The 14,148-nt window shown below is 50.1% G+C and overlaps 6 protein-coding genes across 6 annotated transcripts; 2 read left to right on the top strand and 4 right to left on the bottom strand.

Annotated features, from left to right (window-relative positions):
- Window positions 1-12: 12 nt before the first annotated feature.
- On the bottom strand, window positions 13-1,320 carry BO82DRAFT_382505 (NAD(P)-binding protein; the record flags this gene model as incomplete). Its single annotated transcript, XM_025637938.1, has 5 exons — window positions 13-279; window positions 334-797; window positions 870-947; window positions 1,041-1,246; window positions 1,304-1,320. 5 exons carry the CDS (start codon window positions 1,318-1,320, stop codon window positions 13-15), a joined length of 1,032 nt encoding a protein of 343 aa, XP_025493340.1.
- Window positions 1,321-1,682: 362 nt separating this feature from the next.
- BO82DRAFT_332546 (NAD(P)/FAD-dependent oxidoreductase) lies at window positions 1,683-3,295 on the top strand. Its single transcript, XM_025633181.1, has 2 exons — window positions 1,683-1,711; window positions 1,803-3,295. Exon 2 carries the CDS (start codon window positions 2,023-2,025, stop codon window positions 3,247-3,249), a length of 1,227 nt encoding a protein of 408 aa, XP_025493339.1. The 5' UTR covers window positions 1,683-1,711; window positions 1,803-2,022; the 3' UTR covers window positions 3,250-3,295.
- A 521-nt stretch (window positions 3,296-3,816) lies between these two features.
- Window positions 3,817-5,148, bottom strand: BO82DRAFT_353135 (pyridoxal phosphate-dependent aminotransferase). The gene has a single exon (XM_025634886.1). It carries the CDS (start codon window positions 4,955-4,957, stop codon window positions 3,854-3,856), a length of 1,104 nt encoding a protein of 367 aa, XP_025493338.1. The 5' UTR covers window positions 4,958-5,148; the 3' UTR covers window positions 3,817-3,853.
- A 1,372-nt stretch (window positions 5,149-6,520) lies between these two features.
- On the bottom strand, window positions 6,521-7,298 carry BO82DRAFT_412080 (RidA family protein). Its single transcript, XM_025639826.1, has 2 exons — window positions 6,749-7,298; window positions 6,521-6,686 (listed from the first exon to the last, which is right to left on the bottom strand). The coding sequence occupies exons 1-2, from the start codon at window positions 7,058-7,060 to the stop codon at window positions 6,603-6,605; spliced, it is 396 nt and encodes a 131-aa protein (XP_025493337.1). The 5' UTR covers window positions 7,061-7,298; the 3' UTR covers window positions 6,521-6,602.
- Window positions 7,299-7,942: 644 nt separating this feature from the next.
- BO82DRAFT_412074 (NAD(P)-binding protein) lies at window positions 7,943-9,160 on the top strand. The gene has a single exon (XM_025639825.1). The coding sequence runs from the start codon at window positions 8,035-8,037 to the stop codon at window positions 9,085-9,087; it is 1,053 nt and encodes a 350-aa protein (XP_025493336.1). The 5' UTR covers window positions 7,943-8,034; the 3' UTR covers window positions 9,088-9,160.
- Window positions 9,161-9,427: 267 nt separating this feature from the next.
- On the bottom strand, window positions 9,428-14,112 carry BO82DRAFT_382502 (TBC domain-containing protein; the record flags this gene model as incomplete). The annotated part of the gene is made up of 2 exons (XM_025637937.1): window positions 10,355-14,112; window positions 9,428-9,504 (listed from the first exon to the last, which is right to left on the bottom strand). Exons 1-2 carry the CDS (start codon window positions 13,740-13,742, stop codon window positions 9,428-9,430), a joined length of 3,465 nt encoding a protein of 1,154 aa, XP_025493335.1. The 5' UTR covers window positions 13,743-14,112.
- Window positions 14,113-14,148: the final 36 nt, after the last annotated feature.

The raw sequence follows: 14,148 nt of genomic DNA, 5'->3' as shown, positions 1-14,148 counted from the left end.
ATGGATGTATATCTAGATCTTAGATTGAGACCTAAGCCGCGAAGATTCCTCCAAAACAGCTCTAGGGATCTCTTCTACAATGCTGGGGCCAGTCGGCTTCCAGCCTAGCAGCTCTCGTGCACGGGATGCCTTATACTGAGCGTTCGACCCCCAGAGCACAGCTCCATGTGCAGTCAATTTTTCTGCAGCATCCGCATCGATTTCCTGAACATCTGTGCTCTTGATGAAGCCCTCATTGAATGCAAACGCGGCTATTCTCCTCGAAATATCTCCAAACGGCTGCAATATGATGTCAGCAAAGGCGAGTAAGAGGATGCGAACTAGGACACGAACCATCTTTCCATTCTCCGCGAAATAGACGCCATTTTCATTCCAAAGCCAAGGATCACCGCCTTGAGGATCCTCCGCCTTCTGAACCAATCTCACAATCAAGTCCGACAAATCCGAGATGTGGATATTACTCCAACAGCTTAGACCCCTCCCGACCTGGAATCCATGGCCCAGCTGAAGGGTTGCCTTCGCCAAATCTGGTAGCTGAATGCTGCGCTGATTGATTGGACCGCGACCCAGGCCATAGATCAATGGTCCGTAAACAATCGCTATTCGGACATTCGGCTGTTTGGAGGAAAGATTTAGGAGGAGCTGGTCGACGGCGCGTTTGGGTGACGAAGAGATGATGTTTCGGATCTCACTGATTCCCTGCAGGTCGTTGTGGTCTTGAGCGCGCGCTTGGCCATAGGAACCTCTGGCGATTTCCGGCCCGGAAAGAAGGCTTGCGCCCGAGATTTGAATCCAAACTGCGAGTGGAGATGTTAGCGGGGACGCTCATGTAGTACTTTTGACGGGATGTACAGTGGACAAATAAGTACCTGGACTTTGACGCTTAGTTTCGGTCAAGCCCCGTGCAATGGCAGTAGCACTGGGGAGATGGTTCGAGCTCGCAAGGTCTTTCAGGCATTAAGTTAGCGATTGAGTAGATGACGTAATCCGATGAACTTCAAAAGGAGAACAGATGACTAGATCCTCCGTTCTATACGTACGAAGCACAACATCCGCCTTCGAGACCTCGCTCGCAATTTGCGTCGCAGACTCAAGGTCTCCAATGACCGGAGTTACCATTGGAAACTTGCTAGCGAGTAGGGCTGCCTTCTTCTCGCTGCGCACGAGGGCCGTGACCTCGCACGAACTGCAGGCCTGAGTGAGGGCGTACAGGACGTCGCCGCCAATGTAGCCTGTTGCTCCTGTTCTTGAAGGGGTCAGTGACAGGCCACCAACGACTGGTTTGGGGGTGGTTTGGATTTACATGAAGATGCGAGACATTTTGGTGTAGGTAAGTAAAGTGCTAGTGAAGGACAACTGGAAGGAGTAGTAGCATGACAAGGTACTAAGTAGTATACTTTATCTGCACGAACACTCGTGCCGCATCGGGAAATCCTGCCTGATGGGTGCGAGATCCACATGTGGCTTGATCAGAATAGCAGCCTCTCGCGAAAAGTGGAATGTGGGTCAGGCCCGATAATAGGAATCACGTACGAATCGGGCTGGCCTCAAAAGAAGTGGAACCATTTATTGGGAACCGCGTCTCAATGAAAAAGACCCTTTTGAGGTATTTTTATTAGGTAAGGCCATCATGATTCCTTTAGGGCGATAAGTATCCGCCGTCAAATTGAACCTGTTCATGAAGGATATTCGCATTTATTACGAGTGTTGTGTAAGTCGATCTCCTCGACTGATGCAATATGCGTACTGCTCGATGAAACCTGTGTGATGATAAGACATTCTGGGAACTGATCCAGGAACAGATACGGCAACTTAGAACGACGCGAGGATTATAGAGGCTGCCCGAAGCGGCCACGAAGTATACAGGACATATCCCGTTAGGTATCTTATGACGATAGCGATGACGGTGATGCTTCTATATAAATCCTCGAACAACTGCAAGTAAAACCATCCTCGATCTAATATTCCGCAATTAGGCTGATCGTTTCTATTTCTCTTTTCTTTTCTCGAAATTTGGCCGCAATGTCTACCAACAACCTTCCTCTTCGCCAGCACTACGACGTTGTGATTGTCGGCGGTGCCACCAGTGGCTCCTCCATCGCCTGGCATCTGGCCACAAATCCAAACTTCAAGGGATCAGTGCTCGTTGTTGAACGGGATCCTTCGCTAGAGTACTCTGCCACCAAGGCCAGCAACAACTGCATGCGCCAGCAATTTGCAACCGCCATCAATGTTCAGATTGCGCAATACGCTGCCGAGTTCGTCAAGCGTTTCGGCAAAGAGTTTCCTCCAGATCCCCGCGACGTACCCTTTATCCCTTCCATTCGCAGCTTCGGATACCTCTACTTATCTGATTCGTCCCAGTTCACGGACGTACTGAAGAGAGACCAGGAGCTGCAGACTAGTTTGGGAGCCGGCACCCAGATCATTTCAAGAGCGGAAGTCCAGCAAGTGTACCCCTTTATGTACGTCGACGACCTTGACAGTGCGAGTCTGAATCTTGTCGATGAGGGAGCATTCAATGCCTGGGGTATGGTGCAGTGGCTGCGTCGCACCGCCCAGGATAACGGCGTGGAGTACATCGCGAATGAAGTCGTCGGTGCCGACTTAGAGGACACGGGTACGCGCGTGCGAAGCATCAAACTACGAACTGGAGAGCATATCAGTGTTGGCACCTTGGTCAATGCTGCAGGAACCCGCGCTGCTGCGGTCTCAGAGATGGTGGGCATTCCCAGTCTGCCAATCGAAGCTCGGCGGCGTTATACCTACATCTTCTCGGTCGATGAGAGCCTGACCCAGGATCTTCCCCTAACCATCGATCCATCGGGCGTCCATCTCCGCTCCTACGGCGCCAAAGACTACCTCGTCGGCTGCCCTCCCATCGGCCCCGACACTGCGGTTGATGCAGATGATTTCAGCTTCGCAGAGAACGTATGGGAGGAGAAGATGCTCCCGGTTATTACTCGCAGGGTTCCTCAGTTTAGCACAGCCCGTGTGACGGATGCGTGGATGGGCCATTACGAGTTCAATACGTTCGACCATAATGCCATTGTGGGACCACACAGTCAAGTCCGCAACTTTCTTTTCTGTGTGGGCTTTTCTGGGCATGGTAGTCAGCAGGCACCGGCTTGTGGGCGTGGTGTTGCGGAGTTGATTGTCTACGGACACTTCCGGACTCTGGATCTCAGTGTGCTTTCGTTCAAGCGAATCATCGAAAATCGGCCCCTGACAGAGCGAGCAGTAATTTAGAGCCATCGTGTGAGCTAGCTTAGCCTTATCTCGTACTTACAAGAGCTGATCTGTGTTCATTAGTATTAATGTTAGTATTACTATAAAATACTTTCTAAAATCTTTTTCATCATAGTTGTAGTTGTTATCATGATAATTATATTTCTAGTTCTAGTTCTAACTATAATTTAGATAATTCATTCTATAATTACATGCTTGAAATCGAAAAGACTTTTAACTGATATACTTTTTTATTCTACTATGAATGAATATATTCATTGGCTGTCATGGGAATTCCAGGTGACCTTACAATTGCCACAGCGGAATGCTCCTTACCCACCACATCACTGCCATGATGTCAACGACTCGCCCATAGGTCATCCTCTTAGATATCTTTAGCATTACCAACGTCACAATAGCAGTGTTCATTCCCGAAGTTACAATACCGATATCTCTGCACTGCACCTAGCCGATCCTTTGATACTGATACGGTTTCAGGCGACAGCATTAGGCTACATGTTCATCAGTGCAGAATCCGCCTTCCATGGGGTCTTAGTCAGGCATGAAAAGTGTTTAACAATTATTTTTCTCGATTAGTGAACGCTGGACTCGCTAGAAAGAGAGGCTATTCATGAAGAGCAGCTGAAATCTTCTCTAAGCCGTATTCTAAGTCCTTCAGATCGGGCCATCCGTATCCGATACGGAAGTAAATGTCATCCATTTCAAACCAGCGCCCTGGCGCAACCCAAACTCCATACTTCTCTGCCAGTCTATGGTAGAAGGCAGTCGGCCCACCAGTAGGGATCTGATTCATGCGAAGAAGGCAAACCATGCCGGCCTGTGGCTGGATCCAATCGAGACGTTCTTCTTTTGCGACCCACGATGCCACAAAATCCAAGCGCGCCTTGATGTCAATAGAAGTCGCGGTTAACAGCTTCTGACGCTGGGAGAGAACATTCTCAGCAATCCACTCGTCCATGACACTTCCACAAATGTTAATCTGCTCCTTCGCTGCCAAGAATGTTTCCATCAGCCGCTCGCTGGTATTGATTAACCAGCCGATTCTTGTTCCGGGAATGCCGAAGCACTTGGATACCGATCCCACGCTGATGACATGGTCGCCAAATGTAGCAGCGATTGGTAGAGCCTCCCCGAAGGTGATGTCCTTGTAGATTTCGTCGACAAGTAGATAGCAACCCTTGTTCAACGCGAGCTTTGCCACGCTCTCCAGCTCATCGCGAGTCATCATCTGACCACTGGGGTTATGAGGGTTCGTCAGGCTGATGAGGCGGGTATTAGGCTTGATGGCAGCTTCCAGAGCGGCGAGATTAATCCGGAAGCCGTTGTCGAATGTCAAGTCGAAGTAACCTATCTCGCATTCGATTGCTCGTGGAGTCGCCAAGTTGATAGCGTAGTTGGGTTGAACGATCAAAATGTGATCCTTAGTTGCAAGGAGGGAAGTTGCGACAATGAACAAAGCACCAGCCGTGCCTGTTGTGATGAGAACATTCTCTGGATTCAACGATGGCGCCTCACTGACAACCAACTGCCGAAGACGCTCACTGCCACGGTGACCAGTGTACTGGAGTTTGAGGTCGGGAATGGAAAGATTCAGTTGACTGAGGCTCTTGTCGGCAATTGAGCTTTCGACGAGGTTTGCGCGAATGTTTTGACAGCCACCCCCTTCTTCAGGCGACTCGACTTCAATCGGCATCCGTATGTATCTCATGGTGGTGTCTCTGCGCAAGTGTTGCAAATATGGCAAGTATCACAAGTGACACAAAAGATTAGATCAATGATGAGAATTGGGAGCAACTTACGGAGTACTTATTGCGATCTTAGCGCAATTTGTTGAGCGACGAATTAGATTCATTTTTTGCCAGTTTCTTCATGGTTCTTCCGTTATGGGAAATGGCCGGGGTAAGTTGCTTGTTTGGCTCAGGGATGACTCACAAATCGGTAGCTTACAACCCAAACAGGCGTCGAAGGGTCATTCGAGATTCTTGTGATACCGAATCTCGATCAATATACTTACTTGGCCATAACCGAACATGAGTCGCCCAAGTATTTTCAGCCTATAATGTCTTGGGTTTTTTTTTTACATAAACAAATGAGTTGTTGAAATTCCACACAGTAGGTCTATTAAATCAGTGACTTTCTAGGCAGGTCTCTTCGCACTATCAAATATGCCACCTCGTTCCGTTATTGCCCATACATGTATTGGTTGGTCCCACAATTATAATAGGACTGCTCTCTGTAGACATGTCGTCGGTAAGGCGTAGGTGCGTAAGGCGTAGGGAGCAGTCTAGACCTTACCTCAAAAGGTTGGTTAGGTGGAGCTTCGATGCTCGCACTTCGATCACGGCTCGAGACTTGGGCCCAGTAAAATTAGTGGTTGGTCGGTTCCAATTGCACATTTTAGACTTGGGAACACAGGTACTTGAACTTGGAACACAATCTATGGGCGAGCGGACCACCTCCGTATTACATAAAGCTGCAAATCTTAAGTTATGATTATAATATCTTGTACTGATCACTTTTTACTGAAATCAGATAGGATTGTATGGATTTATTTCAGGATTTACAACATCATGGATTTACATAAAGAATGATCTATACTACGTATTTCTAACCTGTATAGCATTGTCTATTTAGTATAATATGTGTCAGCATTCCTGAGTAATCCGGCCACATAATGCAATGTGGTTACCAGGCTGCTTTGGATGTTAATATCCGAGATAATTCAACAACCAACAAGTACTAAAAGTTTAAGAATTGTTCTATATCAGCCCGCCCTTGAGTCCTTATATCGTTTTTAACATGTAACTCTAAAGTAACTATTAGTAGAATGCTTAGGTCCTCTATAGTCAATTAGATCACAAATCTCTTACTTGAATCCTATTAGTAGTCTTACTTTGCCAGGCATTGTTCTTGTTATATGAAGCTTTAAAACCCAGTAATTTGATATACAATTAATGCTAAGGGAAGATTTCTGGTTGGGTAAGCTATCCTTTATCCAACTCATCTACTGAGCAATAGACCTGAAACTGCTCAACATGGTACACCGAAAGAAGTTCATCCCAGGAACGTTCGCCTACAAGGCTGTGACAGTATGAAAATCCATGAGGATATCCACATGCTCATGACAGTCGTTCTTTTTCGACCAGGGATTATTATTAGCTGCTAATATCAACCTGCTCAGACATATTACAACAATTTCTTGACGGTCTTGTCTCGGTACCCGCTAATTACATACACAATAGGAGGCATCTGTAGTTGACTCGCCCACTTCCCTGGCTATAACAGTACATTCAACACTGTCACGAAACAAAGTGACAGCGTGTAGTCAAGGACCGGAATGCAGTATCAATATCTCAGTTCTCACCGTAGCTTGCTATCATTTCAATCTCGACGTCGGTATTGAGGGGTAGCTGATGTACAGCCACGCAAGTCCGACACTGCAGGTTCGAGTGTCAATTAATTTTTCTCCCTAGGATCAAGCCATGTTGGAATGACTTACAGGTTTGGGGTCAACCGGAAAAAACTCGTCCCAGGCGATATTGAGTCGCTCAAAATCGTTCATGTCGGTTAAAAAGACGTTGGCTTTGACCACACGATCCAAGCTGCTGCCGGCAGCTTCAAGGACCGCTTGCAAATTTCGTAACGCCATACGTGCACGATTGGTAACCGTTCCAGGAACCAGTTCGTCTGTCACAGGATCAGTTCCGACAGTCCCACTGCAATACACAAGGCCATTATATTTGATAGCTTGGGAGAATTGTGGGAGCGGCGCGCAGGCTTCTGAAGTGTAAACGGGTTCACGGTACGACATCTTGTCAAGGAGTGAATAGGGAAATAGGGGTCAATGAGAACCCGGTAAGGCCTTCAAAATAAAAAGGAGAGCTTTGAAAGTGTCGAGCGCAACAAGCAGAGTACTAATATATATAAATGTCATAAATGAACTTAGGACCTGTTTGTGAAACTGCATTTCAACTAGCAGCCTCCCGCCGGTTATCGGACTCGTTTTTCTTGGCTACAATTGGCTACAAATGCAATAATTCTGTCTGTCGACTTTTATCGGTTTACTCCTGATCATAGAGCATTTTACACGATACTTTTGTCCACCGCAGCAAATGAATTTCTTATAGACGTCATGCCATGGTTCGTCCGTTGGACTGGCCGGGATAAGTTGCTTGTTTGGCTCAGGGATGACTCAAAGATAGGGGGGGCGACCCTCAACCAAATCGGGCATCGAAGGCTCATTTGAATTTTGTGATGGCCAAGTTTGATCGCTACGCCAGTCATACCTTATATTACGAGATTAGTGAAATATCTCCATTTCTTACTCATATTTGCAGCGATGCGAGTCTGCGGGGAGAAATGGAGCGGCAGCTTATATTTAAGTTTACTTGAGAAACCTTGCATTATAGTATATTTTATATCACTTTTGTAAAAAGCACAAGTGATACTGAAATTTATAGATATATATAATAACTATATACAAATTGATGTATATAACTTTGACCAGATCAAGATCCAAGTCAACAAAATTACAAGTACTTCAGAAAGGCTTTTTATATACAATATACAGGTGCTGGTTTGCTGCCCGTGCCGGTTCGCTTATCGAACACATTAGTATTTCCTTCTTCGGCTATCCGCCCATGCTGCTGTTCCGAAGATTTCGAATGTGGCAGTAGAATCAATCCTGCATAATCTTCTATTCAGTTTCTTCCCTGACATCTCAGTACCACAAAACTGGATACCAACCTTATCCGGGGGCAGGGAATAGATTAGCACCAATACAGAATGCATGTTCTCTCCGAGCCCGATGTGGCCCAGATATTCCGCAGCTTGACCCAGTCCCAATGCCTCGAATTCGTTGGCGCTCTGAGCGATGCTTTGGTAGCCATATCTGCCGAGTCCAAACCGGACTTTCCTACGTCAATGAAATTGATCCATCAGCCACTGCGCACCGTCTTCACCACAAAAGCAGACAGCTCATGCATCTTCATGCCAGTTTCGGATACCGTCACTACAGGTGTCAAGGTTGTAACCGTGGCTAAACACGGCGTTCAGGGTGTTATCAATATCTTCTCACCCGATGGCCGGCTACAAGGACTCCTAGCGGCCGCGGAGGTAACGGCCTTTCGAACAGCGCTGGCCTCAATGGCGCTGTTTGTGCGCAGCTCTGCAATTCGCAAGGAGAATATTCTCGTCTTCGGGTCGGGACGCCAGGCTGAGTGGCATGTCCGACTTGCCCTGCTGTTGTACCCGGATCTCGTCAAACGAGTTACATTCGTCAACCGCGGCCGTCAACGACTTGAAGAAATGGAGCAATCTGTATTCAAAGATTTGCATCAGAGATATCCCAGCTTGTCCGTGAACACTCTTGCCAAAGATAGCACTCCGGGCTATGAACAGCAACTCCTCGCAGAGCTTCAACTCTGCGACGCAATCTTCAGCTGCACGCCCTCGTTCACTCCCAACTTTTCATATTCTGCCCTTCAATCTGCACCTAAGAAGCGCTTCATATCGCTGATTGGATCGTACAAGCCACCTATGCATGAGATTGATACAGAGACTCTGCTTTCAGGCAGAGGTAAGATCTACGTTGACTCCAAGTCTGCTTGTTTAGAGGAATCGGGTGAGCTTATTACGGCGAAGGTTACTGAAAGCCAGTTGACTGAGATGGGTGATCTTCTGAGAGAATTGGGATCGTCAGGTGCAATTGAGATCCCGGAGGGAGCTAATGTGGTTTACAAGTGTGTCGGAATGGGTTTGATGGACCTGGTGATTGGGAAGAAGGTGCTAGAGGTTGCGAGTGCTGGGGGACTTGGGACACACGTTGATGGATTTTAGAGATTCTACAGGCTGCTCTGTTTCAGGATGCTTGTTTTTGTGTCCAGATTTGTGTAATTCTCATACATAGACAGTAGATAGTATGCAAGAAACCATCTGTTGAGAGTTGGAGTTATTTGGAACACAAAAAAAAAAGCCCCATACTATCAATCCATTTATTATTTAATAATATAACAGTAGACATAGCCTGCTTAAACTGGACAGGCAGCTGAAAAAACTAGAAAACCTATACCTACAATGTTAAATCTAAGATATTGTCACAAGGCGGGCGTGGTAGGAATGGCAGTTTGGGCTGGCCAGTCTGGATAACAGTTCTCTTATTCTTAACTAGCTACTAGGATTATGCTATTCTTAAGTTTGTAGACAAGATGTAGCTTGAGGAGCTATAGTCAAGATTAGAAGCAGAAATTTTTCTAACTAGATTGAAAACTATATATTTAGTAGTTAGAAGGAGAAGATTACGTTAATATTTACCTACACTTTATACATAGTAGAAAGAATTCTAACTGATAGAAAAATAAATTCGATGTATAGTGAGTGTACTTTACTGTACTTACTGTACAAACCTACCCACCCACCAAGCCCACTCCCCTCCCCCCCCGCCGCCCTCGGGGCAACTGCTTAGTACATCCATCCCACCATCACCATCACCGTCCATCAAAAAAGAGGCTAGCAGCGGTGCAACGAGCGAAAACATGTTCCATAAAAATCCAAAAAAAAAAGTAAGTTCTTAAAGCAAGTCCTCGAAGCTAGGGAAAGGAATGGGAATGGGGGTATTCGTATTCTTCAATTCAAGTCAAATCAAGTCAAGTCACCGGGCCATGCATCTGCTGAATTTCATGCAAGTGATAAAGAAAGAGTGGTATAAGTTGTTAGGCTGGAGGGTCTATAATGAGTACAAAGCAAAGCATCGGTCATATCAACTTCGTGAAATCAATAAACTCAAAGTTGTCTTTCCACATGAGACGAACGCAATGTGTAAAACGCAAAAGGACAAGGCCAATCTATGGAGCGATGCAAGTAGAGGCGGAGTTTCGTAAACGAAAGACGTATATCTAATGGTGGTATCGGGCAGTGCAGGAAAGGAGTAGGCAGGTTGAGACGAAAACGCACAATGTAGTGCTGAGCACCAAAAACAGCATGGCAAAGTGCTCTGGTTTTTTTCGTGGCTGGCTTGGAGCACGTGATGCAATTCGAACTAAGATGGAGTGTTACAGAAGGTAAGGTGTCGGATGGAAGAATGGCTATGCTTCTTGAGGACCAGTACCACCGTCTTCGGCAACAGAAGATGGCCGACCCGCAGAGAATTCCTGCATCTCACGGAGGGCATCGGCTCGCCGGGCCACCACTTCCTCGCGACGGACGACGTTGCGCAGCGCGTCGCTGGCTTGGATGAGGCCGTCGATGCTGATGGCGTGGTTGGTCATCTGGTGGTTGATGTACGTGTAGAGCTCGGCGGGCGTGGAACAGGTCGTGAGCAGTTGCTGTTCGTTCAGTTTCAGCAACGCGAGAGCGACTTGAAACAAAAACGTGCTGCCGCCGCCACTGCCGCTGCTCGATGAGACATTGTTCGTGGCGGTCGAGTTGGTGTCATTGCTGTCGCGGGATGATGATGCATTCGTGGGGGTGAATGAGCTGGTCACGTTGAGGCATAGGACAACATCCCACACTCGGTAGAGTGCCTCTGCAGAGAGACAGTCGGTGAAGACGGACAGAAACCACTGAAATGTCAAAGCCTCCAGCTCGACATTCAGGCTTTCGAGGTGCGCAGATAGCTTGGGCAGGACTTCCGAGATGTAACGCCGGAGAACTACTTGATCCGCGCGAGACGCTAGCAGGCCATGGTCGTAATAATGCTCCGGCAGGATGACCTCAATCATGGACGCAAGAAGCCAGAAGGTGTCCTCGGCCGTAGGTGTGACAAGCAGCAGAGAGGCGGCAAGGAGGTTCATTCCTTGACAGTATCCAACCTCTGGGTTGCGGCGAGAATACGCGAGGAGGACCTCCTTGAGCTTCTCCACCCCCGGGCCTTTGCGGAAGAAGACATTGTCCGTCAGGGTGCGGTTGATATCCATCTCGATCTGCGACACGACCGAAGGGTCGGGATCCCTCCCACCAACGCCCCGGACGAGGTCATCATAGTACCCGGGCACCCGCATCGAAGAGGCACCGCTGCATTCAGACCAGATCTTGGCTCGGAGAGCGACGGGAATCCCACCCAGCACGAGGGCCCGGAACTCCCGCCATTTAGCACGACCGACCTTGCCTTTGTTGCCCAGACCAGATATGCCCACCATTTCGCCGTCCGCTAGGGACGCCTCGGGCGTATCGACAGACTGCAAAGGGCGGTCCGAGGCCGCGGCCGCGGCCGCAGCGGCTTCCCCATCCTTGCGGCGTTCGGCACGCACTTTGCGCAGGAACTCGTTCCATCTCACCGTTCTTTCTCGCTGCAGAGAATCGTGAAGCTCGGTCAGCTGCTCTAGCAGTAACTTGACCGGCTCATTCTCATTGGCAGCCAGCGCGGCAGTCTCGTCGGAGGACAGCCCGGCGAACTCTGGGCGATCGGCAATCACCGCTGAGGTAGATGCAGATGGCTGAGCGTTGGGGGTGACTGAGACGGAGCCACGTTTGTCAACAGCTACTGCAGTGCTGCGCGGCTGAGTATCACCCGCAGTAGTCAAAGAGATGATGGGACCAGCGGAGGGGGTGTGCGAAAGCAGTTCAGTCGGCGCCGTCGGAACCACCAGATAGTCCTGCCATCGCCCAACCGCAATAGCACCAGCTTCGGCATTTCTGGGGGATACAGACGCTGGGGATGATTCGCTACCAGTGGTAGCCTGCAATAGATTTCGATAGTCGGAGCCATCATCGCCGTCTGAGGTATCAGTGCGGAGGCTGTCTAGAGTCTCCGCGATGCTAAGCCGATTACCTGCCGGCCCACCCCGTTTCGGATCGCTGGCTTCCCTCTGCCGCCTCTTCCGACTTTGATCGTAGATGAATCCGAACCGGTCCGTCAGTAAATCTCCCGACTGATAATTGTTGTAAATGTTCGCAAGCGTCGGAGGTCGATCCTCCAGCGGCAAAATCGCATCCATCTCCACGGGGCCCAGATTGGTGGCATTTTTACTTGCAGCCTCGGAGCTTGCAACCTGTGAAACGCTTGCCGACCCTTGTCTCCGACCGGCCTGGCTGGCTTTGGCTAAGGCACCCGATCCAGGGGATCGTCTTGTAGCACCTTGGATGTTGACGTTGCTGTTGATCCGCTTCAGCGCCGCCACCGCTGAAATGGCAGGTGACACAGGCTTGTTCGCTTCGCGATTGGCCGACATAGCTCTTCCGCGGGAATTTTCCGCATTCGCATCGTCCTTGCTCGATTGGGTATTTCCGGCAAACAGCTTGACCGTCCATGAGGAAAGCGACTTCGAGGATTTGCGCGAATGAATACTGGCGTCATCGCCGTTGGCGGCTGCGAGGCGCCGTCCAACAACCTCGCCGGCCCCCAAGCCACTTTGCTGTTGGTCGTCGGGGGGTTGAAACAGTTGATCATCGAGAGCTTTGCGACGCCCCGCCGACGGGTTGCTCGCGTTTCGAGGCCGCTGCGTCTCCTCCTCGGCTCCGCTCATGACACTGCTGGCGCGACTTGTTTTCCGACTCCCCAGCGTCCCGCCGAAGATGAAATCACCCCAGCTCCGGATCGAGCTCTGTCTCTTGCGGTTCGAGTTGGAGTCGAGACTCGAGTGGCCCGAGCGCGCGTCACTCTCAAGCGACCGCTGCGGCGCGCGCACCGTCGCCTGCTGCGCCGGATTCACCCCATTATTCTCCGTCCCACCGAGATCCTCCGCTCCGTGCGACAACCCCACCCCATCGTCCATCGCCTGCTGCATCAGCCCATGCACGCTCGACGACGAGCTCCCGGACTGCTCCGCACTCGCCCCTCTGTTCTCCTTGCCCCTCGCCCCCTCGGGGTTCAAGGGGATGCGCTCCAGCAAATACAGCCGCCGCTCGATATCCTGGTTCGAGACGGAGACCTCGCGGAGCATGCGCTTCAGTTCACGCTCCCGCGCGTCCGCCCGCTGGCGGAGCGCCGAGATTTCCGCATCCCGCTGCGCTAGGTCTCGCGCGAACTGCCGCACCAGCTTGACCGCGCCCGTGGTGGCGATCAGCCGTTCGATATGCGCATCGTCCGCCAGGTGGAGGGCGCCGGGGAAGTCCCGGATGGGCACCGAGTCCCCGAAGAGGGCGGCGCGTCCGGACGCGCTGGCGGTGGTCGAGGAGCTCGTCAATTTGGCCAGGGCGGCTCGCCGATCCCGCGTGGTGGTGGTGGTGGTGGCGTTTTTGTTCTCCCCCGCCGTGTGTAAGAAGTCGTTGATGCTATGAACATCCCGGTCCTCCAGCAGTGCGTTTGTGAGGGCGCGATTGAGGGCCGGCTGGCCGAGGAACCCGTCCACGGAGCGGTCTGGCGGAGAAAGGGATGGGAAGGAGGTGAGGTCCGTAGTGGTCGCGTTGGAGGAGGCGGCGGAATGACGCTTCTGAGAGCGGGCTCGGACGGTTCTAGCCTTCTGGCTGTGTCGGGAAGAGGAGGAGGTCCGCGAGGACGAACGACGCGGTACTGGGGCCGGTGGTGTTGGTGCCGTGGGTATATCGCACTCCGCCATGGCTGTTAGGGCGGTGAACACGAAAGAAGGGCTGCAGATCTGTGGTCTTCATGTAGACTTTTTTCTGTTTCGCGTTCTGTATGGTTTCTAATTCAATTGAGACAGATCATGAACAGATTCATCAAATAAATTCAGGCAGGGGACGTGGTGTGGCTGGTTTTAAAGTGGTGTTTGGCGACGGTGGTCAGGTCTCGTGCAACTGTAGCAGCTGTGCAGTGGTGCCGCCTTCGCGGGATTTTTCATTTGCAGGAGAGTGAATGATGTCGTAACTGGAGTAAGTGCTAGAAGATCTGCACAGTGAGCTACAGATCACAGTGTAGACCGCCTCAGATAATGGTAGCGAGAGGTCAAAAAGTGCAGAAGAAAAAAAAACAGGGACGGGGCAACGAGAGGATTCAGGCGCGGG

Source organism: Aspergillus uvarum, assembly GCF_003184745.1.
Source record: "Aspergillus uvarum CBS 121591 unplaced genomic scaffold BO82scaffold_18, whole genome shotgun sequence".
NCBI classification, from domain to species: domain Eukaryota; kingdom Fungi; phylum Ascomycota; class Eurotiomycetes; order Eurotiales; family Aspergillaceae; genus Aspergillus; species Aspergillus uvarum.
This window is presented reverse-complemented; position numbering and strand designations above follow the sequence as displayed.

Coding starts and splice junctions, on each gene's coding strand:
- BO82DRAFT_332546 (XM_025633181.1), top strand. CDS start 2,023: ATGTCTACCAACAACCTTCCTCTTCGCCAGCACTACGACGTTGTGATT.
- BO82DRAFT_353135 (XM_025634886.1), bottom strand. CDS start 4,957: ATGAGATACATACGGATGCCGATTGAAGTCGAGTCGCCTGAAGAAGGG.
- BO82DRAFT_412080 (XM_025639826.1), bottom strand. CDS start 7,060: ATGTCGTACCGTGAACCCGTTTACACTTCAGAAGCCTGCGCGCCGCTC. Junction 6,687..6,748: donor TTCCGGTTGACCCCAAACCT/GTAAGTCATTCC, acceptor TCGAACCTGCAG/TGTCGGACTTGCGTGGCTGT.
- BO82DRAFT_412074 (XM_025639825.1), top strand. CDS start 8,035: ATGCATGTTCTCTCCGAGCCCGATGTGGCCCAGATATTCCGCAGCTTG.